This window comes from Chenopodium album, chromosome 7, assembly GCF_948465745.1.
Source record: "Chenopodium album chromosome 7, dcCheAlbu1.1, whole genome shotgun sequence".
NCBI lineage: Eukaryota > Viridiplantae > Streptophyta > Magnoliopsida > Caryophyllales > Amaranthaceae > Chenopodium > Chenopodium album.
The window spans coordinates 75,120,601-75,148,510 of NC_137840.1; the positions used below are offsets into that span (position 1 = coordinate 75,120,601).

General features: G+C 33.7%; 3 protein-coding genes across 3 annotated transcripts; 1 reads left to right on the forward strand and 2 right to left on the reverse strand.

Annotated features, from left to right (window-relative positions):
* Nucleotides 1–92: 92 nt before the first annotated feature.
* LOC145639604 (C-terminal binding protein AN-like) lies at nt 93–11,565 on the reverse strand. The gene is made up of 10 exons (XM_081690888.1): nt 10,575–11,565; nt 8,526–8,743; nt 8,395–8,405; nt 4,889–5,463; nt 3,614–3,773; nt 3,358–3,488; nt 1,869–2,663; nt 1,704–1,751; nt 913–1,026; nt 93–418 (listed from the first exon to the last, which is right to left on the reverse strand). Exons 1-10 carry the CDS (start codon nt 11,277–11,279, stop codon nt 347–349), a joined length of 2,829 nt encoding a protein of 942 aa, XP_081547014.1. The 5' UTR covers nt 11,280–11,565; the 3' UTR covers nt 93–346.
* A 4,044-nt stretch (nt 11,566–15,609) lies between these two features.
* LOC145639605 (chlorophyll a-b binding protein CP26, chloroplastic-like) lies at nt 15,610–18,144 on the reverse strand. The gene is made up of 5 exons (XM_081690889.1): nt 17,744–18,144; nt 17,081–17,131; nt 16,841–16,961; nt 16,573–16,707; nt 15,610–16,022 (listed from the first exon to the last, which is right to left on the reverse strand). Exons 1-5 carry the CDS (start codon nt 18,055–18,057, stop codon nt 15,762–15,764), a joined length of 882 nt encoding a protein of 293 aa, XP_081547015.1. The 5' UTR covers nt 18,058–18,144; the 3' UTR covers nt 15,610–15,761.
* A 6,488-nt stretch (nt 18,145–24,632) lies between these two features.
* Nucleotides 24,633–27,607, forward strand: LOC145639606 (heavy metal-associated isoprenylated plant protein 39-like). Its single transcript, XM_081690890.1, has 3 exons — nt 24,633–24,993; nt 25,549–25,624; nt 26,823–27,607. Exons 1-3 carry the CDS (start codon nt 24,988–24,990, stop codon nt 27,239–27,241), a joined length of 501 nt encoding a protein of 166 aa, XP_081547016.1. The 5' UTR covers nt 24,633–24,987; the 3' UTR covers nt 27,242–27,607.
* Nucleotides 27,608–27,910: the final 303 nt, after the last annotated feature.

The following is a 27,910-nucleotide window of genomic DNA, read 5'->3' on the forward strand; positions in this document are numbered from 1 at the left end:
GAGCTAACTTGTTTCTATGACATGCACAACATCACGTAGTAAAAGGAGGTGACACATGACAAAATGACTCATTAGGCGAATTGGCCATAAGATACACGAAATATTTCTTCTATTTTCCAATACAAAATTGGATCAACTCAATTTGATGGTTTGCCGATCAGAATGAACGTTCAACATAAACACGAAAAAATCTCCGGCACAATACTAACACTTCTAACAGAATAACACACTAAATGCTGATGAGGTACATAGTACTGAAAGATATACAAAGTTACAAGCCGTGTTGAATTATAAGCAACCTAATACGAGTAATTTGACAACCAACATTTTCATCAGCTCTGCAAACCTAATCTAGCCAACGCAACACTCCATCTTCTCCTACAGAAGCCAAAACTTCGATTCGCACATCAAGAACACCCTGCAAACACCAAAAGATAAAATTGAAGTGACAAACTTGTTAAACAAAACGTAAAAAATTTCAAGATTGGGCCCTACGATTTAGAGTTTACAAAACAAAGCTAGAACTTTACGGTCGCACAATGCCAATGTTTCAGTTCTTCTGTGCCCTGTGTAATTAAGCAATAAGCCTTGCAATCTGCAAAACCATAGGCACCAGACTCTCTACAAGTTCTAGACCTCCTCTAGCACATGCAACTATTTTTTTTACGTAAAGGAAGACTTTGACCAGACCTCAACTTTAAAGGTTTTTTTGTCCAATATTTTAGTAAGACTTGGGAATAAGGGGGAACCCTCAAGGCCCCAAGTACCCTCATTTGGCAAGATTCAAACCCTACAGGCCTAGACCTTTGGGAAACAACATGTAACTGATAAAAAAAAACAAAAACGAAGTACATGTAAATCTCGATGAGACCTAAGTATATAGCCGATATATGAAGTTCATAAAAAAGTTACCTGTGTATTTCTACAATTAACCAATCTACACTCCTCCAAAGGACCTTCTAATGACCAACTCTCCCATACATCAAAGCTGTGGCTGGCAAATACAAATTCCATCTTTCTATTTATCTGCATCATCAAAAGAACTTCATAAGCTAGCATAGAAAAGCAATGAACATTAATCAAACACTTATTATACAAAAGAGCAGTGAATGATAATATGATATTATGAATTCCGATTCATCAGATAACACAGTAAAATATAGATTTGTCTAATGATCTGATGCACCATATAGACATTTGGATGTGAAAAGGGTAAAGTTTAACAACCAAGGGGTCAAAGGAAGACCAAATCTATAAACAAAAGAAATACTTCCATTGTTTTCTTTTACTTGCAACACTTTGACTTATGCACTATTCGTTTACTCCACTTTAACTAGAATTGATGGTTTATACGGAGTACTTTAAAATAGTACATAGTTGTGTGGAATCTTGTTAGTTTCACCCCAATGAACTTTCAACTAACAAGTACTATAATGTGACATTGACATATACTACCTAATTCCATGAATCTCTTAAAGCAAACTAAATTTGAAATCCGTAGTGTATTCACAGAATTTAACAATGTTAGTTTAATTACTGGTAGTCACCATTTTCTTCCCCCTCTCTAATCCATCTCATAATAACAGATAAAGTAGCATAAATCTGACAATTCTTATGCAATAGACAGCACAATGGAATTAGAAACTCAAAAACATAGCAATGTGGGCCAGAACCTAATACATCTCTTAGAAATAATAACACACCTGCAACAATTTCCCACCAGCTGCAAGAGATCGCAATCCAATTGTATCCTGGAAATTGCAACATACAATATCATCAGACAAGAAAATAAAAGAAAAGAGGATAAACTTTTTAGCATCAATAAATCCAACAATGTAAAACACACGAAGATAACTTCTTGAACTTACCTTGCTTCCAAAAACAACAAGAAACTGAGCTGCAGGATCTCTTTTGGTAACACTATGCATTGTATCCAGGAACCAACCACCTCCCTTTACCCTTTGTCTTGAGACATGCAGCCCAGAGCGTTCCCTAGCATGCAAGGCTATAACACAACCATCTTTAAGTAGCTCTGCAGATTTCCGACTAGTGCTCTTGCCTGATTTCTGAAACAAGTCCAATGATGATTCTTGCACCAATTCTATCGATGTTTTCCTACTCCTAGAGTCTTCTGGTGAAGCACACCTGGAACCATAGCTTTGAACTTGCTCAGTACCGCTCATAGCAGCATCATCTTCCTGCTGTGAAGTACTCTCTTTTTCTACGATGTCCTCAATTTTATGTTGGGACTTTTGGCGAGCATGTCTCTTTTTAGCCTTTTTGCTTGATCTACTACGCTTCGTTTCAGATTGAGCAGAGTTATTTGGAGACAAACCTGAAACCTGAGGCTGGCTAGGAGAATCTAATTGAGCAGATGAAGATTTTCTATGGGAACTTTCTGGCGTCGCTAAGTTATCAATTGTCAGACGCTCAAGAACTGGACTCTGCGGCAGTCTTTCTCTGTCATGCTTATCAGATTGCTCATTCTCAAAGGTTATTTCGCTTTCCTCGTCCTCGTCATCAGAAACAGCACTACTTGGAACAGCACCATCAAGGAAGTAAGTTTGCAATATAGAAATGGCCTTTTCTCTTATCTCCAACCATACTTCTTCGCTGTAATCTGCACTTCGTGGTAGTACCAATACATTAGGCATCTCCCTAACCTGAAACAACATGTGCCAACTACATCAGAGGACATAGTCATGTTAAAACAAATAATGCACTCTAACTGAATCAAAACATCACACAATTAAATAGATAAAAGCACACTAGTTACTTCCGAACATGAAAGGTAATGAGATTAATATCAAAGTGCACACACTCCTCCCATCAGCAGATCATCCACTGGAATATAGTGCTATACATGGCTAATTTCTTATCAGCATCACGATCGAATTGGCACAGCTCCTCCAGTCTCAAATTTAAAAAGCTATAAATTAAATTGACTTATTATGTTAAGAATTACAAATATGCATTCTTCCTTCACTCAGATAAGGCCATAGGGAGCAGCAAGGATTGGTGGAGACACTGCATATGAAACTTCCCTAACAGCAATGAAAGAGTCACCTAGATGGACACGAATTGTAACAAGAGCTTTCCAAAATTGTACATGAATGCAGGACTATAAGCTTCCAAAGATATCTAGAGCCTATGCTGAACATACCCACATTCATTTTTACAGAATAAGGTAAACGACAGCATCATATATACTGAGTGCACAGTTGCGATGCACATGCAATCCTAATAAGTATTCTGTAAATGTAAAACCCTGTATGCATGCACAAAACCAAGAAAGATAGAAAAGAATACAAATAGATTGCAACACGTGCATTTCTGTTTTCATACTAGTGAACATACCCATGCTTCCATCCATTGTGGCCCTTCAGCACCGTCCAGTGCACAGCCAGCAAGGACTCCATCGATCAATAGCTGCTTCACCGCACAATCATCCAAAAGCTGACTGCTTCCAGTGTTCACCAGATATGCACCTGAATAGAATGTTTATCAGTATTAAAAAGGAAAATAGGGTAAAAAAGCACTAGCTTAAATTTTTTTAAAAAAATAATAATATAATAAAAAAAAATAGTTGTAGCATATAAATAATTAATATTACCATGTTTGATATGCTGCAAGCATTCAGCATTAATAATCTGGACAGTCTCATCTGTCAAAGCACAATGGAGAGAGATCACATCACTAGCAGCCATTAAATCATTAAGTGTCTCCATTCTCCTGGCAGCAGGAGGGAATATAATCGACCTGCTTACTTGAGCCTGGAAGAAATGAGAAAATATTATCAGACAGTATTCAGTTAAAAAAAAAATTAAAAAATAAATAAATTGAAAAGAACTTCCAAGCTCAAAGCTGAAAAATAAGAAAATTCAGAAAAATGGAGCTTTAAGACACTCAAAATTCCTTCACATTCATGTTACTGGTTGTCATTTTGTACCAGAAGGGCAGCATCTGTGAGCATGGCATTCATCAAACCAACTAAATCAATTTCAAGAGTATATCCTATTTAACTCTCACATATTGCAAAAAGAGAAGAAAAGACCTATAATCACAAGATTCATAAAATGATCATATCGATACATATTGCATCCTTTTATGGAAGGGGGAGGGAGGAGCTGAGATTGGCATAGTAGAAGCTGAGTTATCATCCTCGTGTCAAATTGCTACGTGCCTACGTCAAACCCAAGGCCTGACCTAAATTTCAAAGATGGCATTGAATACAAGTATACAACCACAACTACGTCTCACCTGGCCAGCTTACCAAACATTTCATTCCCCCCCAAACACCAAAATCCCAAATCATGTATCCATTATCCAATCCAAATTTTTGTGATCCTAGTAATCAACTTAACGCTTATAAGTTCTAATTCTAAAGCCAAATGCAAATAAAGTGGTTTTAAATCAGATGAATCACTTCTCTTCCCCGCATCTACACCATCCTCTGATCATCATTTCGGACAATATACTGTATTCTACAAACAATAACAAACCAATGAAGATAATATTTTTCTTGCTCCTTGAAAACCATCTTGCAAGAAACATTCTAACCAACTGCATAATTAAGCTAAATTTTAGGCATTTCAGCAAATCAATAAACAGAAGCCAAGCAATAAACACAATGTCACACTAATTAAACATTCAAAATCATTTTTTCATCTCCAAACAAACCATTCAACCTAAATCCTTCATCAATTACATAAATAAACCACAACATTCATTCCACCAAACCAACTCCTTAAAAACAGACAAATCAACCCAGTATCACACAACAAGCAAGATCAAATCTTTCGCTCTCAAAAACCAATCTTTATGCAAGAAAACTCCACAAACTCAACCAAAATTGACATAATTACACAAAAATGTGAAACAAGCTTACCTGGGAAACATCAAAATAAAGTACATTCATCTTAAAAGACAAACTCCTGATAGCCAAAGATGTAGCAGACGCAGATCTCCCAACAATCCCAAGCACTAACCCACGACACCGTCGCATCCCCCGACAAAGCGGTTGCACAGAACCCAACCACCCAGACGAAGACAGAGAATGCCGCGACAACAGATGCGTCCGTCGCAAAAGCCCAAGAACAAGAGCCATAACAGTATCAGCGATCTCCTCAGACCTCGAAACATCGACGTGGACAAGCCGGAGTCCAAGATCGGCGGCTAAAGCAGAATCGACGGCTCGGTCGGAAGAGCCGAGGCAGAGAACAAGCTGCCATGGACGAAGCCGGCGTTGGGCGGCGCGTGGGAGGAACGCGAGGGAGTGGAGGAGAACAGCGGCGGCTGACTCGATTCTACCGTCGGCTAATCGGCTTAAGCCGACGTGTTCGAAGGCGGCGACTCCGGCGAGGGAGTGTTGTTCTAAAGCGTTGTCTTCGATGCAGTTTAGGGTTACGACTAAGGGGATTGGTGATGTGGGCTTGTTGTGGTGGTGGGCCGTCGATTTGGGCCCTTTGATCGACATTTTTGTGGGCTGGGCTGGGCCGGAGGTGGTGGTTGTGACGGTGGTTGTTGTGGCGGTGAAATGGGGGTTGTTTTCAAGGGTTCATTTTGAAAATTGAGATGGGGTTAACTGTAATGGTAATGGTAAATGCAGTTGAGTGTGTGTTTTCTCTCTCCTTTGTCGGATGAATTTTTTAAAAATGGGGGAAATTGAGAAGGAGAAGAAGAAGAAGAAGGGAGGGAAAGAAATTGAAAAGGGGAGAAACTCGCAAAGTAAACTACTCCGTACAAATTTACTGGTCGGAAAGTCTTCTTCTTCTCCCACTTTTTTGTTGGTCTTTCATTTTTCAATTTTTAGATGTGTTTTATTCAACCCACGTCCTTTTTCTTTTTCTTTAAAATATGGAGTACTTTGAGAAAATACAATAAATTAGGGGCAAATTTGTTTACCAAATTTATAATTTCAATTATCACTTTCATCTTTTTATCATTTTCCCATCATGATGTAATTATAATTAAAATGGAACTTGTTAGATTTATCTCATTATAAACTTTTTAAAAATATGTAAATTTTATAAAAAAAAATAAAAAAAATTAATACGCAATTGACGATATTTAATGATAAGTAAATGATAATTAAAAGTTCTGAACTAAATCTTTCTGATCTGATCTGAATTTATTAAGAAATAAGTACTCCGTATTAAGTATTTAAAATAAGTTGAAGAGAACAAGTGTTTAGTAGTAAGTTTGATCATTCATTCAATCAATCGCTTGGATACATTCCAACAATATATTCTATGATATAAGCTCTAATGGTTGAAAATGTGATGAGTTCAGATATAATTTATATTTGATTCAACCAAACTAGGATTAGTTCGAATAAGTTAAAACAACTCCTGTTATGTTCAACAAAGTATGTCATCCTCATGAATTGTGATATGAGAAATCAGTTTTATGGATTAGAAGAAAGAAAACAAAACTTTGTTAAACTTCATGTAGTTATTCAATTAGATGGATGAAACGTTCCTCACTTCCTCAACCTAGCTAATATTTTATAATGGATGAAATATTGTTTTGTTAAGGTTGTTGATTTTATTGGTAACCGTATATTGTGTTCTTAACTTCTTATGCTTTGAAACTTTGTTTGTGATAATTGGCATGTTTTGTGTGATGGTTTGTTGGGTTTATTGAAAGAAGAGGGTTACTTGTTGGATTTATGTACAACCAAAAGGAATGAGTTTATGGATTAAATAGATTATCATAGAATTTTATTCCCATTATTATCACACATATTTCAATTTATGAGAAAATTACAATATTATCATTAGTTGATGATAAAAATAATTATGTTGAATTGTTTTATTTGTTGATATTGCAATTAGTGAATGGATGTTGCAAAAGCAAGTGAACAGGAAAAGATTAAAGCAAGATTATGATTTGAGCATAGTCTGATGAACATCCATCTAAACATATCCATTTGCGAAGTTAAAAATGTACAACTATAGGGTCTGTTCTCATTGACTGAACTGAACTGAAATGAATATTTTATAAGAGTAGGAAATTAGGAGCTGAACTGAACTGAACTGAGCTGAGCTGAACTGAATTTCAACGTATGAGAACAGGCATGTACTCTGTATCATACAAAATACTTAATATTTCACCAATTATTATCCATTTTAAGAAACTTATGATAATCCGAGTTCAACGTTCAATTTGCAGATCGCAACTTAAAAATACAGTACTTATTTTCAAATCAAATCCTAACATTTACTTGTATTTGAATAAGTGATGTGTCGACGCCAAATCACACTTACCGCCTTGCTTGATAAATCAAATCCTTACAATTGTCGACACTTTTCCTTTTTTCTTGAAGGAGTGCCATACCATGTCACATGGGGCTTGGAAGTAGAGAGGCCATACTAACACTACTAATTCATGTGACACTGCCACTTCTAATTATGGTTGTTGAAAAACCAAGAAAAGTCTGCATCTAACAAAACATAATTAATTATTTTCACATATGATTTGAGCAATGGCCAACATTAAATGGAGGCGAAAATTCTCCATATTTGTCGTTTCACAAGGATTTGGATAACCAATAAGCATATTTACTCATTTAACCTTACTTAAATTAGTCAAATCCAATGTTACTTCTATAATAAGCTGAATAATCAACATCATAACCACCACCAACCAATTGAATTTACATCAATGAACAACATGATACTGGGACCAAATCTAATGCTGGTCCTATAATGTGCACCGGATCGTATCAAGTAACAACCTCTCATTTTCCTAAGAGACCAGCCTCTTGTTTCTCTACAAAATCTGCCTCCAAACTAATAACTACCAAGCATCACGTATTAAGGAAACTTTCAACGCCATTAACCTCAATCATTGAAATTATCTAAGCCACAACTCCACAAGGAGGAGTTGAAAACTCGAAATGGAACACATCCAAACTAAAATATATTTCATGAAAGTGAGGCACCTCACATTATTGTTTTAACAACAAAGACATCAACCTTAACAAGTTCTGTGAAATAGAATATACACTCTTTAACGGACATACCAAAATTGCTTATCTCTACAAAATGAAACAATATATGCAGGAAGCTAACATGCTTACTCAGATACACAATTTTTACACCACCTTCCTGGACAATGCTTAACACCGTCTCAATGTCTCATGGTTCCAGATTTAGGTTACATACTGCAAAACACCCTAATGACTATCTAAAAACTAATGTGAAATGCAGATTTCTTAACTTTCTCATGGTATCATACAGACTCACCTCCAAATTTCACTCAAACGATTCATACCTTTGCTACACGGGAAATTCTGAAAGTATGTGGTGGCTGTCTTGACTGCTTGATATTATTAGCTTATATTAACTGCAATTTTATACAGTTTCTAGCCTCCATCTGAGGAGAAAACACGAACGTTAGTGTTGTGGGTTTATAATCCATCGGCATGGAGTATTGCTGCAGTAGCAATATAATTCTACATTTTTCCCATGAGTCCTTTCTTAGACAATAAAGGGAGCATTTTCATGTAAAATCAGAAGAATCTCCTCCTGAAGTTCCTGGTGGTGGTTTGATACGATCGCATAAGTAATCCAACACCAATGCCAATTCCTAAACACATACCAAGACCAATACCAACACCAACTCTTACTCCAGCATTGAACCAAGTGAGTTGGCCATCCTCCCCTTCATAAACCTCATCCGGATACCAATTGTGAATCAATTTTCCCTCTGCTTCATACTCATCTTCAGCCTCAGTGATCTGCAATAACCAAAAATTACTTCAAATTAAATAAAGAATTAAAAATAAAAAAATGTATGCTTTGCATTTGTAATGAACAAACAAGTGGAAAGCAATAGACAAATTGGCACAAGTAAAACAGAGGCGTCACAAAATGCAAATACATATTTCTAGGAAAAAAAATAGCAACACAGGACAAGGTGAGGCAACTCTACAGCTGTCTAAAATCAATATTATACCTTTGCTAGACATTGGCAAGTAAAAAACAAACCCCACACCAGGCCTCCAGTCCAGCTTGAGGAAGTAGTGGTTTTTCAACCATGAAATTTAGATAATGGGTGAGAATTGAGGCCTTGGAAAACTGGCTTTGTTAGCTCAAGGGAATTGAGAGGGCCATTTAGTCATGATTGCTTCAACAAACAATCATTTTCTTTGTTAGGTACAAGGTTAGTTCTGAACCTTTAGATTTGGCAAGCAAAAGGATACAATTACTATTGCTAGTGAAATGATGTGAGGAGGTGAATTTACTGTACCTACAACGGCAACAATTAATAATTCTAGTATAAATCCATCATAGTCAATAGTTCAACCTTATCCCTAGCCGATCCTCCATATTTCCTATTTTGAAGTCCTCCAAAAAAATATAAATCAACATGAAAACAACTTTCAATTTCTTTCCCTAATTTTACTCATACTATTTGTTAAATTAATCTACAAATCAAACTAACAGTATAATTGAAATTGAATAAGTGACAAGAGATAATTGGGAGGATGTCTGGTATCAATTTCATCCCACTGAAACACCTTAGCACCCAGCACACTGATCATTTACCTAACAACACTATTAAAAAAAAAAAAAAATCATAAACCAAAAGCCTAATCATGCTGATACCCCTGATTTGTCGCTCAAATTTACTAATTCAATGCCCAGTAACAGAAAATTAGTAAGAATAGCTCACAAGATCAGCTCACTGACATTTCAGCTGTTAGGCATACAAATTATTAAGCTTTATTGCTCGCTTAAAGCTAAAAGGAGCAATCAATTATCTAGATATGTTTCCACGATCCTACAATCCTACTACTCACAAGATAAGCATGAGATCTCCATCTTCATGAACAAATTATGCTCCAACTAACCGTTTTCTTACAATAATTCACCTCCCCAAAGAATGAGAGATTATAAAATGTGTTAGGACCACCAGGTCATTCGTAATCCCATCCAAATGCAAAGTGACACCCTTGATGATTCCAAATCAAATAACTTTTACATCATCGAAGATACCGTGATATTGGTATCCTTTGTAATTAGTCGGAATCATAAATAACACCGTGGTCCTCGATCATCTAATAACTTCTCATCAATAGCGTGATCACATACTCCGATAAAGGTGAGCATGGTACCACTACGTTTAGGGTAATCAATTCCTCACCACATAAGTAACTCAACTAACTACGCGCCAAGGTCCAAGGTGACAGGTGTTTCTACCTTCCTAGGTGGAACTGTGGAAGTGGTAGGACTGTTGGTATATCACAAATTATCAGTCAAAATTTTAAAATCTTACCAATTCCAAAACTTACCGATATATAACATCATTAACCTTCCATTGAAATAATAAGATAATTACACAATCCAATAATTGAACATAAAAATGCATCTCTATTTCCATGAAATCTCAAATTCTCAATACAAATTTATCATTCACAGTATGATTCAAAATTAAATAAATATTAATCTTTTACAGGAACACAAATCATAGAAATCAACACAATATTAGCAAACAAATCAAAACAAAAATCTTAAAAATTTATTCAAAATCCAATATGAAAGTGAACAATGAATTAAATGAATTACCTGTAATTTCCGGTGAATTAAACCATTAACAGCAACAATCTTCTGATCTTTCTCAGTCTCATCGGAAACTTCAGGAATCGCATCCAAAGTGCTATATCTCGGCGACTTTCTCCGGGGACTAAAGTTCATCATCTTCGTCAATATCACCGGCGTATCCGACCATCTTCCGGCAACATAAACCTCAATCGACGGCGACGAAATCCCTAATTTCGGCTGAAAAAACGCCGACGACGAAGACGGCGATGAACCGCCGGCATAACAATCCATACTCCACTCGTTCTCGAACCTTCCAAAGGACCCACAAAGTAGCAAATTATCCATCTCACAAACCTCGAACTCCACGCCGCCGGAGATCTTAACGTTGTCGGTGCTAACATATGTAACCTCGGACGATTCTCTGTCAACACGATCTCTTCGAAGCGTAGACGACGCCGTTTCAGAAGCAGGAACACGATTTCCATTGATTTCGAGGGAAACACCGAGCTCATCGCGGAGATGTCGGAGGGTGAGGTAATCTGGTGCGGCGTCAATGGCGCAAGGTGCAATACGAACGTAAAACAACCGGATTTCGAACCAGATTGACGGCGGTGATTTAGGGGGACCACCACCACCTCCGCCGGCGCAACCACCGTTCATGAGACGGTAAACCTTTGGTTTTGAAACGATTGAGAGGGTTGTTGACCCAGTTAACGATTGATGATCCATTGTAGAAGATGAAACGAAATTGGAGTGGATTTAATTGGGGGAAATTGTGGATTATTGAGAGAGAATTGGGGACATGATTAGGGTTTTGTTGGGAATTAGGAGGAAATTTGTTGAGGAAAAGGAGGGAGAAGAAATGAAGAGGAAAAGGATGGAAAGGAAGACGACGAATGATGGTTGGAGTGAGAGTTTTTGTAGGAATGGATTATTTGTACTCCATATAACATTGGAGTTGACGAGATTTTTTTTATTTTATTTTTTTTAAATTACCGTATTATTTTAAATTTATTTTTTTGATTTTTTTTTTTTTTTTTTACTTCTTCTTCCTTTATGTTAGGAGGAGGGAAAAGGAAGAGGGATAAAGCGGGACCTTTATTAGCTAGCTCTTTTGTCCTCGACCAAGTAATGGCTTATGTCTTTTTCAATTTAAACGTCGCGTTAATTTGTTATGGTTTCAATTTTAGGATGTTTGAATTGATTTTTTCTGATATGATATGTTTTAATTTTTATAACATTTGAAACTAATCTGACTTGATTTTGGTAACGATGATTAATAATTAATGATTATTTTAAATACTATGATTATTTTAAATACGTTGTATTGAGTATAATGTTTAGTGTCTCACTTTTTTCCAATTTTACAAGATTCATTCTGATACAACTTAACATGACAATAGACTCTATTTTGTGCATTTTAATATTACATTCATAGGATTGAAGTCATGAAATATTTTGTACGGTATGAATTTCTACTAATACACTAAATGAATTGATAATGCTTGTTGATATTGTATTTATTAGTCAAGGGAAGCTCTATCTATAACTTTATACTAAAGGCGAAACCAGGAATGACACATGTCATCTCCTGGTTAAAAATTTTCCCTCCAAAAGTTTTTTTTTTTTTTTTTTTTTTTTTTTTTTTTTTTTTTTGGTCAAAGCTTCTTAGAGAAGTTTTTAATACAAACTATTCAATAATATTTCACTTCCTATTTTATAAGTATATTCCATTTGTACACAATCAAACAAAGATATATATATAATTTTTTTTTATACAATATTATGCAATAATTGTTTTCTATCTATAACTTAATGATGTAATTCATAGTTATTTGTGTATATATTATTCGTTCTGTTTTATTTTTTACTTTTTTTTTAAAATTTTTTTCTTGTGTGTGTTAAGAGAGCCACAAGGGCGGGGGGGTAAGAATCGATCCCAAGATCTCTTGGAACCGGGAGGAGGCTCTAACCACTTGAGCTATCCCTCACTCACATTCTCTCTGTTTTCTTTAGTGTGATCAATTTTTTTAAATTTTTTTGTAATTACAGAACTTTTATCCTATTTTGTTATTAGGTTTAATTTTTTATAATTAAATAATAATACTAAATTAATGATAAGTATTAAGTTTTAAAAATTACCGTGCATGGCACGGGACTTAACCTAGTACTAAGATATTTCACATTCAAGCGTACTTGGCTAGAAACGGCCACCAAATTCACATTTTGTACAATTTATTTCTCTTTTTGTGGTATATATATACAATATTTGATTTCGTAATTATTGTGTCGTAAATAGAATAGGTAAGATTAGGTATAATATTATACTTAAACGAGTATGTCATATCTCTTTTTTTCTTAAAAATTACATCGCATTTTAAAAAAAAAAAAAAAAATTACATCGCAATAATATAATAATACAACATGATACGGAATACATTTTAGATGAAGTTTGTTTAGGGGATAAGGGAAAATAGATAAAAATAAAGAAGTCGTCTAATATTAGGTTGGATGCAGGATGAGGATTAGAGGAGAAACATCTAGAGGTTAATCCTTGCATTATATCATAAAATTAATCCTTTAGAGAGGAGGTTAAATAGAAATAGTAGATAAAGATGTGAGAGAAAAGATCTATTTTACCCTAAATTAGAAAGGATAAGTGGATAACAAATTAGAGATAGTTCATAATATTTTATTTTAAGTAACTTTACCACCTCTCTAAACCAAATAAGGAAAAGCCATAATTTTAATCTTACACTCAAAAATCCTTTTATCCTCATCACCTTAGCTTGTCACTCATAAGCCATAACATATACAGAGTATCACCATTGTAATTACAGTACCAAATTCAAACAGCAGAATGTTGATTTAATTTCATCCTCTCAAAAACTAGCTACTCGTAATTAATTAAGGGAGGATTATAGGGGACTGTGGTTAATTAGGGGCAAGTTTGTTGTAGCATACGGTGTTACTATTAATTATTGGTTTATCTATTATGATCATATAAGTTCGTTGTTATTCTGTTACATTATAAGAAAAACGGCAAATTAAAATTAGTTTATAAATAATAAACTTGAGCATATGAGCGTTTGAGTTAACATAGTTTACACATTTGACATTACTATGCCCTTGAACTACCCTAGAGACAAATGCATGATTTATTGATTTGGATGCTGAGGTGAGAATGAATGATGGAATACCACTTCGTGTCTCTTCATACAAATTAAATGAATATTTTTTTACATTGTTATTACATTCTTACGTTACTTGCATCATTACTTTTGCATGGCATAATGGAATAAGCTCAATCCAGCAATCCAGTCACAACAAGTGCACTTGTATACATATTTAAAATACTCATAAAATGTAGGATATGCAAAATTACAATTGTTTTTTAAGAATGAAATTATGACTAAATCGCTTCTCTATTAAAAATTCTATAGTTTATTTTAGTTTGACTTTAATTAATTTATTGTTTTTATATTTTTTATAATAATTTGATCAAAATATTATTTTACTAAACAAATTTTATTTGATTAATATTACATAAAAAAAAAACCAACAAACTAAATTTAAAACAGGAAATTGAGTAATTTAAAAGATAAAATTAGGCAAAGGTGCCAATATTTTTTGTAGATGTTAATGTATGTCAAGAGACAATTAATCAGAGTAATTACAATATTATGAGTATAGAGGTGATCATTGGCCGGATCGGGTCAAGGTCTAAAATTTCAGCTCATTTTTTGGGTCGGGTCAGGTCAAAAAGTTCGTGTCCAAACCCGTCCAAAATGGCCGGGAAGAGCGGGCTTTTTGGGCTGGGTCCAAAAAACAACTAAATTTGCATTAAAATATTTTTTCCCAAGTACGCCCAAGTTTTTCTTAAAAAAAAATGATTCGGACCAGACTTAACCTGATTTTATATCGAAAAAGGCTGTTCAAAATCGGACTGGACTAGCAGACCGGGCTACATATGATCAGCTCTATGTGGTTATTAGCATAAAATACAGTTTTTACCGTCAAAATAATAAGAACAATAAAAAGGGAAGGGAACTATGTAATACGATGCATGGCATTAGGCGATAAATTTGCTGCGCTTGGAGCACTCCTAAATTAACGTTTAGTGACATCTGGGAGATGGTGCCTGTGAATCGGGTGGTCGCGGTCTTGTGGGATGACAGCGTATAGTGTCAGGAAAGAACAACACGTACTACTATTGAGTACAGAGTACGGTGTGGTACGTGCTCTTTTCTCAAATGTTTTCCTAATTATTCAGAGGTTCAGCCTCCAACATTCAACGCCGATAATTGATCGACTTTATTCCCTTTTAATTTTAAACCGAATAATATGATTTACTCCTTATTTCATAAACGGGCCTGAGTTAACCGTTATAAGTGGTCATTTTAAAAGTTTAAGGAGAATTCATATTAAAACCATATTGTAATGAGGAGAGTAACCCCTTAAAGAGATGAAAAGAGTGTCTTAGAGATTACAAAAACACTCTAAGAGTCTGTTCTCATACGTTGAAAAGTTCAGTTCAGCTCTTAATTTCCTTCTGTTATAAAATATTCATTCAATTCAGTTCAGTTCAGTTCAGTCAATGAGAACAAGCCTTAAGCCTTATTTTATTATGCAATCCAATAATCACACTAATTAAGAAAGAAATTGGATCCAAGATTGATACCCTGAATTGTTACCATTATTTAACACCTTCTTGGGTTTACTACCCACCATTTGTTTAACTAAACATTATTTGCTTCAAAAATCATCAATCTCAAGAGTGTTTACTTAATTGATCTCACACAATGCATAAACATGATATGGATATACTCTAACCAACTAGAATGCCTTTTTACTAAAGAACGAAGTTTCCAAGATACTGTAAAGCAAGGGTTATTATGCCAAATTACATCTTGATATTTGAAATCCTTTTTTTCAAAAATTTGAGGGATATTTTGATAAGATTCGCTTAACCTTAAGAGTTACTTGTATTTTTTTTTTATTTTTTTTCCCAAAAAAAGAATAGCAAGATTAAAATTTAAAATAAAAGACAATTAATAAATAAATAAGAAAAAAGACGATTAGATCTCATCTGAATATTATAATAGTAGATAGATTAACATTAACATTACGATAGCGCCTCATGCAAAATGTAGGTTTTTTTTTAAAAGTTGGATGAAAATGTACAAATCAAAAGTGGGCACTAAGATGAGATTATAGAGTGGGGGCTCTTTCAGCAGCTCCAGAAATGACAGTGAGCAAGTTGTTACCGAAGGGGTCGCTAAGGTGAGCAGCCAGATTCTCAACTGGGCCTTGGCCTGTCACGTAAGCCTGAATAAAGAAGGCGAACATTGAAAACATTGCCAGCCTACCATTCTTGATCTCCTTCACCTTCAACAAGGCTGCTTGGTCTGGGTCATTGGCTAAGCCCAATGGGTCAAATGGGCCTCCTGGGTGAAGCTTGTCTTCCAAATCCTGCCACCCATAATTATAAAATATTCTTAGAAATTGTCTATATAATTCCTTTACTCAACAATCTCATGTAGTCGATTCAAATTGCAAAGTTAAGCTTGACCTAATGAAAAGAAGAGCACCTTACAACCTTAACATCGTGGGTTAATCTCCAATAGGTGCATTTTGATAGCTTTATTTATAAGTGGTTAGCGGACAACTAATATCTATTTATAACTACAACTATAAATTTTGCCAAACACGTCCAATTTTACAAGCAAGTTAGATTCGAGGTGATACCGTGATACCATGAAATGATCATTACCAATAATAATCTAATGAGTAACACCATTGTATATTTCCTACTTGATTGTAAATTATTATATTATTTGATTAACTATCTTCATTCAAATATATAGTTAAGCTAACAATTTAATATGAACTAGTAACATGATAGCTAACACGGTTGCAATGAAATCATCTTGAATTACCAGCTATGAATGTAAAGCTTCAGCAATCAGAAGACATTAGTAGTATAAAGGGAGTACGATACGAGACGAAAACCGGTACATACCAAGCCATTAATGATTCTGTAGTACTCAGCACCACCAAGGAGAACAACCTCAGCAACAACAGCAACAACAAGGTTGATGGGAATAGGCTTTCCAAAGTAGTTTAAGGTGTTTCCATCTAGCAGCAAGGCACCAGTCTGTACAATAACAACAATGTTTACAATCCAAGTATGTAACAATGTAACATGTACCAATATTAAACAATATAGACAAAAAAAAAAGAAACATTAATAAAGAATATTTGTGTTACAAAGAAATACTCGTACATACCTTGAACCAAACAGCTTCAGGACCACAGTTAGCACCAAATTTGTTGAAGGCTTCGGGGATGATGCACCCGGCTGCTCCGAGCATAGCCCAACGGGCGTGGATCAACTCATATGCTTGGTATCTGAACAAAGTATATATCATTAATACTACTTGACATATACAAAGTATGAATTAGGCATTCAATTTGTAATTAACAATATATATATGATGAATGTTTTTTCAATAGAAAAGTTTGCTTACTTGGCGAAGTCCTCAGGCTTCTTTCCAAGACCAAAAGGGTCGTAACCATAGCTGCAATAAATCAATGTCATCCATGTCAAGCAAGGTAACATTTCATTTTTCATAAATTCCAAAACAAATCGAACAAGATTCTAGATGAAAACCATTCCAAGTACACGTAGTATTACTAACAAAACAACTTAATGAATTTTGATCTACTTGAAGCAATTCTGAGTCCAAGCTAAGTAGTATGGAATATATAATCTCACTTATCATACTATATATGTTAAAAACTAGCAAAGTCTAATCACTACTCAAGATACACGCGCGATCTAACAAGATCTAAACATAATCACATATACTTCCTCTGTTTTTATTGAATTATTCAACTAGTACTCCCCCAGTCCTAGTCCTAGTCCTAGTCCTAGTCCCCCTCCTCTCTCTATTACGTGAGTAATAAATACGAAGTATTAGAAATATGAATGTAATTTAGCGAGTAACATTTATTTTCATGTTTGTCAAAATGTAATATTCTTGTATTCAACAATAATTGACATGTAGCTATTGAGACAAATACGTAGTATAACAAATGGTAAGTGAATAATGTAAAAGTCAAAACACTGCAAATAAAAATAGTAAAATAGAGGCCGTATTATATATTGGTTAAACAAAAAAAAATCTTACTCTCCGGGAACTTCTCCGTTGAGGTAGTCAGGAATGTCATCACGGTCCAAAAGGCCTTCAGGCAAGAAGATCCTACGGTCAGGGCCATACCACTTAGCAAGCTCATCATCGGCGGACGAAACAGCAGCAGGCTTAGCCTTAGCAGGAGGAGCAGCCGCCTTTTTCTTACCACCAAAAAGAGCTACAATCTTAGAAGGACCAACACTAGTTGTACTACTAGGGGCGGAAGTAGCACTTCTTAAGTTGAATGTGTTTCCCAACATTTCTGACTTTCCTAGACACGCCGCCGCTGTCGATGCCGCCACCGAAGCCATGACTGCCGCCCCTACTGTTGGATGATAACTTAAGAGGATTACTTTTTTTTTTTTTTTAGTTGTAAGAGTGTTGATTGTATGAGTTTGTATTCTGTAAAATGGTTGATCTTAATGCTTGTTTCGGTGGATGTGGGGGTGCCACCTAGGAATCTTATTTGGGTGTTTTGATTGGTGAGAAATAATCTATTACCTTATTATGATAGGTCAGATGTGATTACGTGTCAGATAACGGCAGTGTGACGTGGCATTGCTGATAAATTATAGTTGTTTGTGGATAGTTTGTGGTTTGTGCTCCTTTTGTTTTGGATAACATATTGCATGCCCTTATCTCTGTTTTCTATATTCTACAGTAGTTTCTACAAAATGTAGAAGAAAAAAAGAAGCTAAAACATTAATGGGCTTGGATAATTAAATGTGTATGTGGCCCAACAACATGGAAAGGTATGGGCTTAGCATGGTGAAGATTTCAGCTGAGCAGCCCATACCCAAATTGCTAATAATGATAAATGTTTGTTCCTAAGGTTTTAAGTAATTAAGTTGATTCTATTTTAGCATTAGATGATCTTGACTTTGGACTTTTCAATTTTGGGGAGACATCTATTGTAGCTAAAAATATGTGTTGCCCGTTTTAGGAGTTAGATCATTTTTATCGCGGTGGAGGTATAATTATGTATCTGTGAAGTTTTCGTTAGGGCAAGTATTGTGTTGGCACATGTATAGTTTATCCGATTTGGGCATGGAAAAGATATACCAAAAGTAGGGCTAGTAAGGAAAGTGTAGCAGAGAGGATTGTGAGAATCTAAGAAAGGTCTGAGATGATTAAGATGATTTAGATGGAAAGAGTTAAGAATGATACAAAGAAATTGGGTTTAAAGGGTACATGACACTTAGCATGAGAGGATATAACAAAGAAAGATTGGTTTTTATGGCATAATTGGAAATAAGACTTCATTTTTTTTTTTATTATTATTTTTTTTTTTGCTGTATTAATTTGTACTCACTAAAAAATTGATCATATCGATAAAAATCCATCTACTATGTCACTATATGTATGTGATTGAAGATCACATATAAGAAACTAAATAAAATACTGATCCAAAAAGAACTTTTAAGTTTACACTGCTTTTAAGTGCAATTTTAAGTAATACTCCATATGATATGAGTCATTTGACATTCGGGACAATATGATTAACATTTTGATCGAAAGAGTGTGATAAAAAAAATCTAAAAAACAAATCCTACTAGATAGGGTCGTGCTTGTTGGGCTACCTAGGCTATCCCAAAAAAGTTGGTATAGGATGATGAGTGATGATCCATATGTCTCATCCTATCCAATCTGATTGTGAGGCCTAAGTCTTTGACGACAAGACAAATACTCAATACATGGAGTACGTAATAATTTTTTAAAATAAACATTGAGATTAATATAGTAAAATAACAATTATGTTACCATAATAATTATTAAATTTGATTAAAGTTATTATTCGATCAGTATTCATATTGTACATTTGTGCAAAATATCAAAACGTTATGTTTTTAATTGATAAACCGACAAAGTATCAGATATGACTTATTTTCCCCCGTCTTTTTCGTTAACTCTTTAATTAACACCTAAAAAGTAAAGAGAGTAAGAGACATGCATTCCTACGAGGCTACCACCCTAATAAGCTTAGGTCCAAAATCCCAAGGCTATGATTTAATCAATTTGCCTACTTATTTATATCAAACACCTTAAAATTAAGGTAATCCATCACCCCTCAAATTTGATTATCCCCTCCATCCATATACATATACAAACTAAATAAATCTTATTCCTGCGTACGAAGTAATATTTTGATCATCAATAAGTGATAAATGGTTCTTCATTTCAGTTATATACTACCTCTGTTACAGGTTATGTGCAACGATTTGACATAAAGCAGATAGGGAAAATGTCTAATCGTTGCACATAACCTGTAACGGAGGTAGTACGTAAATAGGAAAAACTACACCACAAACAAATATGGAGTATTATAATACGGAAAGAGTATTTAGCATGTGGTACCTATACATTAACAATCATCACTTTTATTAACGTAGTTACTTAACACATTTGTCTAGCTTGTTACAAAAACCAATATTGAGCCATGCTGCTCACAATATAATCAAATTACTAAGTAAGCACATTGATTTGGCCAAAATGTACTCCAATCCTTAAAAAAAACTCATACTTTATTTAAAAGTTTGAAAGTCAATTTTTTGGACTTTATTTATCGTTGATAAAAAAAAGTCGCAACCACGAGCATAAATCCTAGCCATCTTAAGTGATTATGAATGTTTGGTCAAATTAATTAAAATTATACTAGTCAGCTTATTATATAGCAGTGGACAGTGGTATCCTTTGTTTATCCAACCACTAAAATAAGAATTTTCCAAGTTAATTTCAAGCCCAACAAGTTTACCGTAACAAGCTTAGAAAAAAGAAGGGCCGACTTTAGATACGGATGTTATACTAATTTGAAACACCATATCTTAATTCAATATTGAAGACTCAAAGGGCGTTGAATTTGTAAGATTTAGAATAGTTGTAATGCTTTATGTTTTTACGTCTAGGTACATCACGCGCACATATTGGTGTTTTTGTATGATTAGTACTTTTTTTTTTTGGTATACTTGAGTGTAATGTAGCATTTACAATAGGTAAGAAAGATGTGATTGATCAATATTCGCCTTAAATTTGATTACAAAAAAAAAAAAAAAAAAAAAAAAAAAGTGGCAAAGATGTACAATCAATCCATCTCAAACAATTATGAATCCGAAAAGTAAAATAAATCATATGTCGTTTTTAATGGTTTTTGTGAAAATTGAGGAACATAATATAAGTTTAGTTTTTTAGATCAAAATTTTAAAAATCATCAAATTATCTTAGATTGGTGTTTCTTGCCTTCTTAAAAATCATGACGGTTGAGAGTGAGGATAGCTCAAGGAGTTATAGCTCTCATTCCACTTCCAGGTGATCCTAAGATCGATTCTCATCCCCGTCTTTGGCTCTCTAAAAATAATAATAATAATAATAATAATAATAATAATAATAATAATAATAATAATAATCGTGATAGGCTGATAGCCCCATAATAATGTAATAGTTTACTAAATTAGAATGTTGCAAGAACAAGATAAAAGGTCAATTTCACTAAAACTTAGGGTAAGAAGTACATGTATTTAATTATTTTTAAGGGGTGATAAATCGTAAGGAATATATTAATACTAGCCACGAAAAATAAAAAGCTACTTACTTTTTATTCCAAACCAAAAGAAGAATGAAGATGAAGATTGATGACGTAGTGGATAACCAAAATAGCAACTACCATCCAAACCACAAGTCCACAATGTACATTATTGCATCATTCTAATTTATAAAGAATAAAAAGGAATGAAAACAACTAGAAAAACCTTAAGAGCTACAAATTTCGCACTATGCTTATAATAATCAGCTATTATCGACACATTTTTCAACTGATACAATATTGTTGGCTTTCTTTTGTATAATAAATTCATGGACACTTGTGATTTGTGAACTCCATTCATCTAACACTTGGGTTGGTATTCTTCTGTACGAGTACCATTATATATATGTTGTTTGTTTCAGGTTGATGTACACAGATAGATAAGTATCAAGTCGAAAGAGAGTACTTAAGAATAACCAAATACGTTATCGATCAAAATAGGGGGAATTACCCTTTTTTATTTTTTATCACCCTTGTCCTGGATTGAAGACTATATGTTGATGTCTAATAGTGTAATTTTATGTAATAACATAACAAGAAAATTTGAATTTGGGTGAGGAAATTATATAACGGAATAACTTTTGCAAGTAAAATTATTATGAAAAGACTTTATAGACGTATATTAATTGAATAATCGTGAATTTGTGTTACTTTCTAGTCTTATCTTTTATGAAGTATGTGATTAAGTGATTATGTCTTGTGAAAATGATCAAGATAATTGAATTTTGTAGGACAGCACAACCTATTAAACGAAGAAGTAAGCAAACACGTATACTGGTATAAAATAAACGAAGCATTCAAGGCAGACAATTTCAACACAACAAGGGACATTGTCGTAAGACGCTTAGATCACAAATTAAAGTGTTATGTAGCTGTACGGAACACTATTCAATTATATTGATCATAATTGTGTAATTGTTATGTTCCATCAAAATAATATGATCATCATGAGATTAATGTTGCAGCTCAATATAAATTCGATCTCCATAAACAGATTTATTAAATCAAAAAAATCTACTATCATCACAATAATATATACTTGTAAGTTGTAAGGAGGTATAACTAGATAAGATTGGACTTAGGGCTTGTTCTCATTGACTGAACTGAACTGAACTAAACTGCGCTGAACTGAACTAAAATGAATATTTTATAAGAGAAAGAAATTAGGAGCTGAACTGAACTGAGCTGAGCTGAGTTGAGGTGAACTGAACTGAACTTCAACGTATGAGAACAGACCCTTAGTTTATGTGAAAGACCACGGTTGGAATTAATTTATTCTTTCTATTTAACTTTCTCAAAATAAATAAATTTCCTGGGACGGAGGGAGTACTGCTTATAGGAGACTTAAAAATTTGTTAGTAAGAATAAATGTTCAACAATATCATATGCTTTAATTGAATGTTACATTAATTATTGACCTTTTCTTTGTACTCGTAATAGTTATGGCCAAACAAACATTTACCCCAAATCAGTATATCACCATATGTTTTCCAAAGTTCCATTTTATTGGTCAAAATTAAATTGCCGCCCCTTGTTTAGACTTTGCTGTGAAATTAAAGCTGTCCAAGTTTAAACATCACCATCACTTAGAATTTCATCTTCCTTTTTTTTTTTTTTTTTTTTTTTTACACACACAGTTATCATCTTTTACTCACCTTATCAAATTATCACTTATCAAATTATCATAGCTCCTCTTTTCTTCTTACCTTCTCATGACAATATAATTGCAACATGCATTATCTTATAGGTGCTTAAGTTTTATTAATGACTAAATTGTTCAATTTATCTCTCCTAATCTCCTCCTTAAATAGGGATATATTGCAACTACAACGAAATATGTGCAGGAAATATCTAACATTTGATCAATTTGTTGAATTGTACTTTTTTTTTTTTGAGTTTTGCCCCACCCGATTCATTGGAGTTTATCGAACTCGAGACCTCCCTTAAGAGACATCAAGCTACTTATCGCTTGAGCCACTGTTATTGGTCGTTGAATTGTACTTCACTTGAACTAAAATTTAAACACTTCAAACAAATTCAAATCACTACACACTTGTATGGACTATCAAAGTATAGGTCTAGTACATCATAGCATCATGATAAAATAATAATGCATTGACAAGCTAACACACCAAACCTTATCTTCATCAAGATCAACAATCATCCATATATTAACAATTTTTTTGTGATCCAATAATATCCATGAATTAACAAATTGTACTTCTAATAATCTTAGAATAATTTCAACTTCATTTCATCAATTATCGCTTGGTTATTAGATCTCCCAAAATTAGCTAATTCCATGACTTAATTATGTGAAACATGTCAATGCAATTCCTTTAAGCGAAGTGTTGGTAAAATGATACAATCATCATTAAAACTAAAGAACATAAAAGTTACAAAACCAAAAATTTTGGAATTTCATATAAAGAGGGAAACTTTAGTGTCCATATATTTCTGTTATAATGGCAGCAACCACATGCAAATTAAACTCTTTTAAATTTACTCGTACAACCAGTACAGTAACATGAAAGAAATCATATCATTAGATTATTCAGATTCTCTCTAAGAAAATGTTGGACCGACACATATTTACCACTTACTAGCTTTGACAGTAAAAGTGGTACTGTAAAATTTTGAAACCTTCTGACAATTGACAAATTACCCTGTTTGGGTAAAATACGTGAGATTCATGCCTATTTGGAAAGGACCAGTCATCAATATTTTTAAATTTCTTTTTTAGACTAGGATGAGTCATCTTTTGTAAAGGATGAGTCATTAATTTGATCAAATAGTACTTGTTCATTTATGGGGGAGTTTGACATAAGTAGAAGGGGATTAGGATTAATGTTATATGCGTAATTAAGCTACATTTCGGTGGGGCTTTGGGCGGTTTGAGGGGTAGGGGTGTTTGCATTTCAATATTAATGTAATATTTATTTATTCGTACTTTAGCTTGATTTGGTTGTTTGGTATTGATAGTAGGATAAATCATGTATCTGTGTTATTTCTCTTTTTAAGAATTTAAACGTGTCGATAAGTCAATTATTTCAGTAAATTTTACATTTATTATCCACACAAAAGGTATTGTAATGATCGAGTATTTAACCTTAAGTTATTTTCCTCTAAGATGACAAACTTACCACTTAAAACAAATCATTACATCCACTTGACTGCAATACTGTATCAAAAGTAAAGCGTAAAAAAGACGCATAAACAAAAACCACACGCGATACAATCACACATGCTTATATAGAGCGCGAGCCGACGAGAAGCACCATTCTCAAACCGTAGTAGTTCTACCACTCATAGTCATCCAAAGAAATAATGGACTGAAAAACATAACACAAAGAGAGGAAGTTTCTTACAACAAGATAGCTACCCTTTCCTCCACTTGTGTTTGTATAATTGCCAAAACAATTCTCTAATTTCATTTAATAATATTGCGCCCTTGAAGTCCAAATGTCACTCATTTCCTTAGAATAAAAACCCTCAAAATATTCGATTTCGTATTCTCTCTTCTCTCTAAAAAAGCCACCACCTTTATTTTCCTCTCTTTCTCTCTCTTCTTTCTTCTTCTGCATTCAGAGTTCAGTTTCTTTGTTTCTGCTTCAAATTTCAGATCTAAAAGAATCAAAGATACAATCTTTAGAAAAAAAAAAAAATGAAGGTATAAAATTTCTCCTATAATTTGGATTCTGATTCTCAAAAAAATATTGGGTTTTGCCTGAAAGTGCTTTAGATTCTATTTTACACGTATAATTAAAGTCTCAAGTTCAAAGGGTTATTATCTTTTTCTGCCGTTGATTGAAAGGGTCATATCTTTATGCTTTTGCTGTATTTTTCGATCATATGCTTTTGATTTGAACCCCTTTTTTGTAAATAATATTAAGCAGTTAGTTAATTAGCTTAAAAAGTACGAAGTAAGAAATTTAAGAAATGATATACTCTGTTTTCCCTTTTTGTTGTTGTTGATTTCGTGGAATGCTCAGTATAATTACGACCAGCAATTTAGAAAAGCTAATCTAATTTTCATGGTATATTTAATTGATTAATTAGCTTGAAAAAAAAGAAAAAATAAATGAAATTAAGTCCGGGAGTAAATAATCATCTGTTATTTTGACAGGCCCTGTTTAAATTTTGCTCTGTTTTATAATTATTTTTTTTTAATTGAAAATTTACAGAAAAGTGTGAAATAATGTTTGTTTGGTTGATTTAATGACAGAAAATTGTGTTGAAATTGGACTTGCATGATGACAAAGCGAAGCAAAAGGCTCTTAAGTCAGTCTCTACTCTTCCAGGTAATCCAAACCACCAAATTTGCATCACTTGGAAATCTTATTGTGTCCTAATTAATTGATTTAATTGGGTGATTAATCAAAGAATTTTTGTTAGGTTTCTTATATTAAAAAAAAAAAAAAAAAGAGAGAGAGAAAAGAATGTTATGGTACTTATGGATGATGTGATTCTATTTGGAATATTTTTTCCTGATGCAAGCTTGAAGTTGATTTCATCAATAATTAGCAATTTGTTGACCCCACACTTCTGATATCATTCTCTTCTTAAAAAAAAAAATTAAAAATATGGAACTTTGTTTATTATGTTGTCATTATTGATTTTGTTTAGTACAGAGTAAATTGCAATATTGTACTGGATCATGTCATCAATTTTTTTTTTTTTGAGCCACAAGGGCTTTGTAAGTTATGGAGTAGGTGAAGGGACATTTGAATTCGTGAGGCTGTGACCTATCGTACACAAACTCTCAGTTTTTGCTACTCATACTAGTTAGGACCTCATATCAGGTCACCATGCCTAATTCTATAATAAATACTAATTCCATTACAATTCTGATTGAGTGAGCATGTTTTGTGTAAGATAGACTGCATATTAGTGAGATTTTTTTTACTTAATTTTTGGTGGAGCCGTTTAAGGGGTAATTATAAATTTTATATAAGTTACTTAGTGTACATGAAAACTCTCATTTGTTGATTTGATTTTGATGGTGAAGATCAGATAAATTCATTTTAGGTGACACAGGAAATTTCTAAGCATATGCTATAATAATATCATAAGACGATTTTGATATGATCTTTTCAATAATTGTACTTATTTTACAAACACTTTACAAGGTTGTTATACATCAAGCTCTTAACTCCTTTCAAAGCGTTCCATTTTGACTACAAGTCCATCTTTTATAAATGTTAATACAAGTATATAATTACATGTCAATTTTTAGTAACAATGCAATATTATTTGTCCCTTTTTTTTTAATGTCAATGAAAAGAATATATTGCTCCATTTTGAGTTACCAACCTAAATTACTTTTCATAAATTTCCAAGACCAACTACCTCCCTTGAAAATTGACATTAGTAACAACTAACAAGACAATTAACTAATTAAGGTCCTAGGAATCTTGTTTCCTACATTAGAATCTGCTCATTGTTTGCAAATACTAGCTAATGGTCTAATGCAATTTTACCTAATTAAAAATAATGTAGGGATTGATTCTATTGCAATGGACATGAAAGAGCAGAAGTTAACTGTGATTGGCACGGTGGATCCAGTAAGCGTAGTAAGCAAACTGCGCAAAAACTGGCCAACCACGCACATAGTTATCGTAGGACCTGCAAAAGAGCCGGAGAAGGAGAAGAAGGAAGAACCAAAGAAAGAAGAGGAGAAGAAAGAAGGGGAAAAGAAGGAAGAGGAAAAGAAAGAAGGGGAAAAGAAGGAAGAGCCTAAAAAAGAAGGGGAAAAGAAGGAAGAGCCTAAGAAAGAAGAGGGCAAAAAAGAGGAAGAAAAGAAGCCTGACCCCGTGCTCGACCTTGTCATGGCTTATAAGCAATACAACCCTCAAATGACTACACACTACTACGTTCAAAGCATGGAAGAGAACCCGAATGCTTGTACTATTTGCTGAAATAAACCCGTTGGCCTCTTTATTTTCCGAGGTTGGACGCCACAAGGGCAAATGATCCTTGAAGAAAGAATGATATGTAATCAATATAGTCATTTGATGACTGCTGCTTCTCTGATCTATTTTTCGGAAGTGAGTTATGTGATCGATCAAGCATGTATAGCACGTTAATTAAGTACGTACGAGTAATATTTTTGGTAGCGATCTGAGCTAATTAAGCTCATTAGTATTCTAAGCTAAGCTTGTTAATTTTCTTATCTAGCTGGACCGTCGATCATATCATTTTGTATATAATTTTTCTTGGGGTAGTATTTAATTGTCAAAACAATTTCTTTGGATGTTAGTAAAGTGTAAGTTCGTTTATTCAATGCATTCAGCAGTGTGTATTTTAGGAAAATCAATTAATTAGTGTCTCATAGTAGAAAGACATATTTTTGATGTGATTGTTGAGCTGCTAAAATGGATGATTTTACACATGTTAAATATGGCTAGATTATTTACAGTACTGTCCTTAGTGATGTGAGTGAATAATGATGGGATTTTACGATCATTGAAATAAGGAACAACAATTGATACCATAGTAAAATTAGCTGAGCAATCCATATCAGTTTGCTTCATTAGGTATGATACAGTCTTAGCAATATATAAGACGTGTTCGGTAAAATTAACAGT

Excerpts from the sequence above, each read along its gene's own strand:
- LOC145639604 (XM_081690888.1), bottom strand. The coding sequence starts at position 11,279 with ATGGATCATCAATCGTTAACTGGGTCAACAACCCTCTCAATCGTTTCA. Across the intron at positions 1,027-1,703 it reads CTGGTGGGAAATTGTTGCAG|ATAAATAGAAAGATGGAATT; the intron begins GTGTGTTATTAT and ends TTGATGATGCAG. Across the intron at positions 419-912 it reads TTAATTGTAGAAATACACAG|GGTGTTCTTGATGTGCGAAT; the intron begins GTAACTTTTTTA and ends TGGTGTTTGCAG.
- LOC145639606 (XM_081690890.1), top strand. Across the intron at positions 25,625-26,822 it reads GTCAGTCTCTACTCTTCCAG|GGATTGATTCTATTGCAATG; the intron begins GTAATCCAAACC and ends AAAATAATGTAG.
- LOC145639605 (XM_081690889.1), bottom strand. The coding sequence starts at position 18,057 with ATGGCTTCGGTGGCGGCATCGACAGCGGCGGCGTGTCTAGGAAAGTCA. Across the intron at positions 16,962-17,080 it reads AAGCCTGAGGACTTCGCCAA|ATACCAAGCATATGAGTTGA; the intron begins GTAAGCAAACTT and ends TACTTTGTTCAG. Across the intron at positions 16,023-16,572 it reads ACAGAATCATTAATGGCTTG|GATTTGGAAGACAAGCTTCA; the intron begins GTATGTACCGGT and ends TATGGGTGGCAG.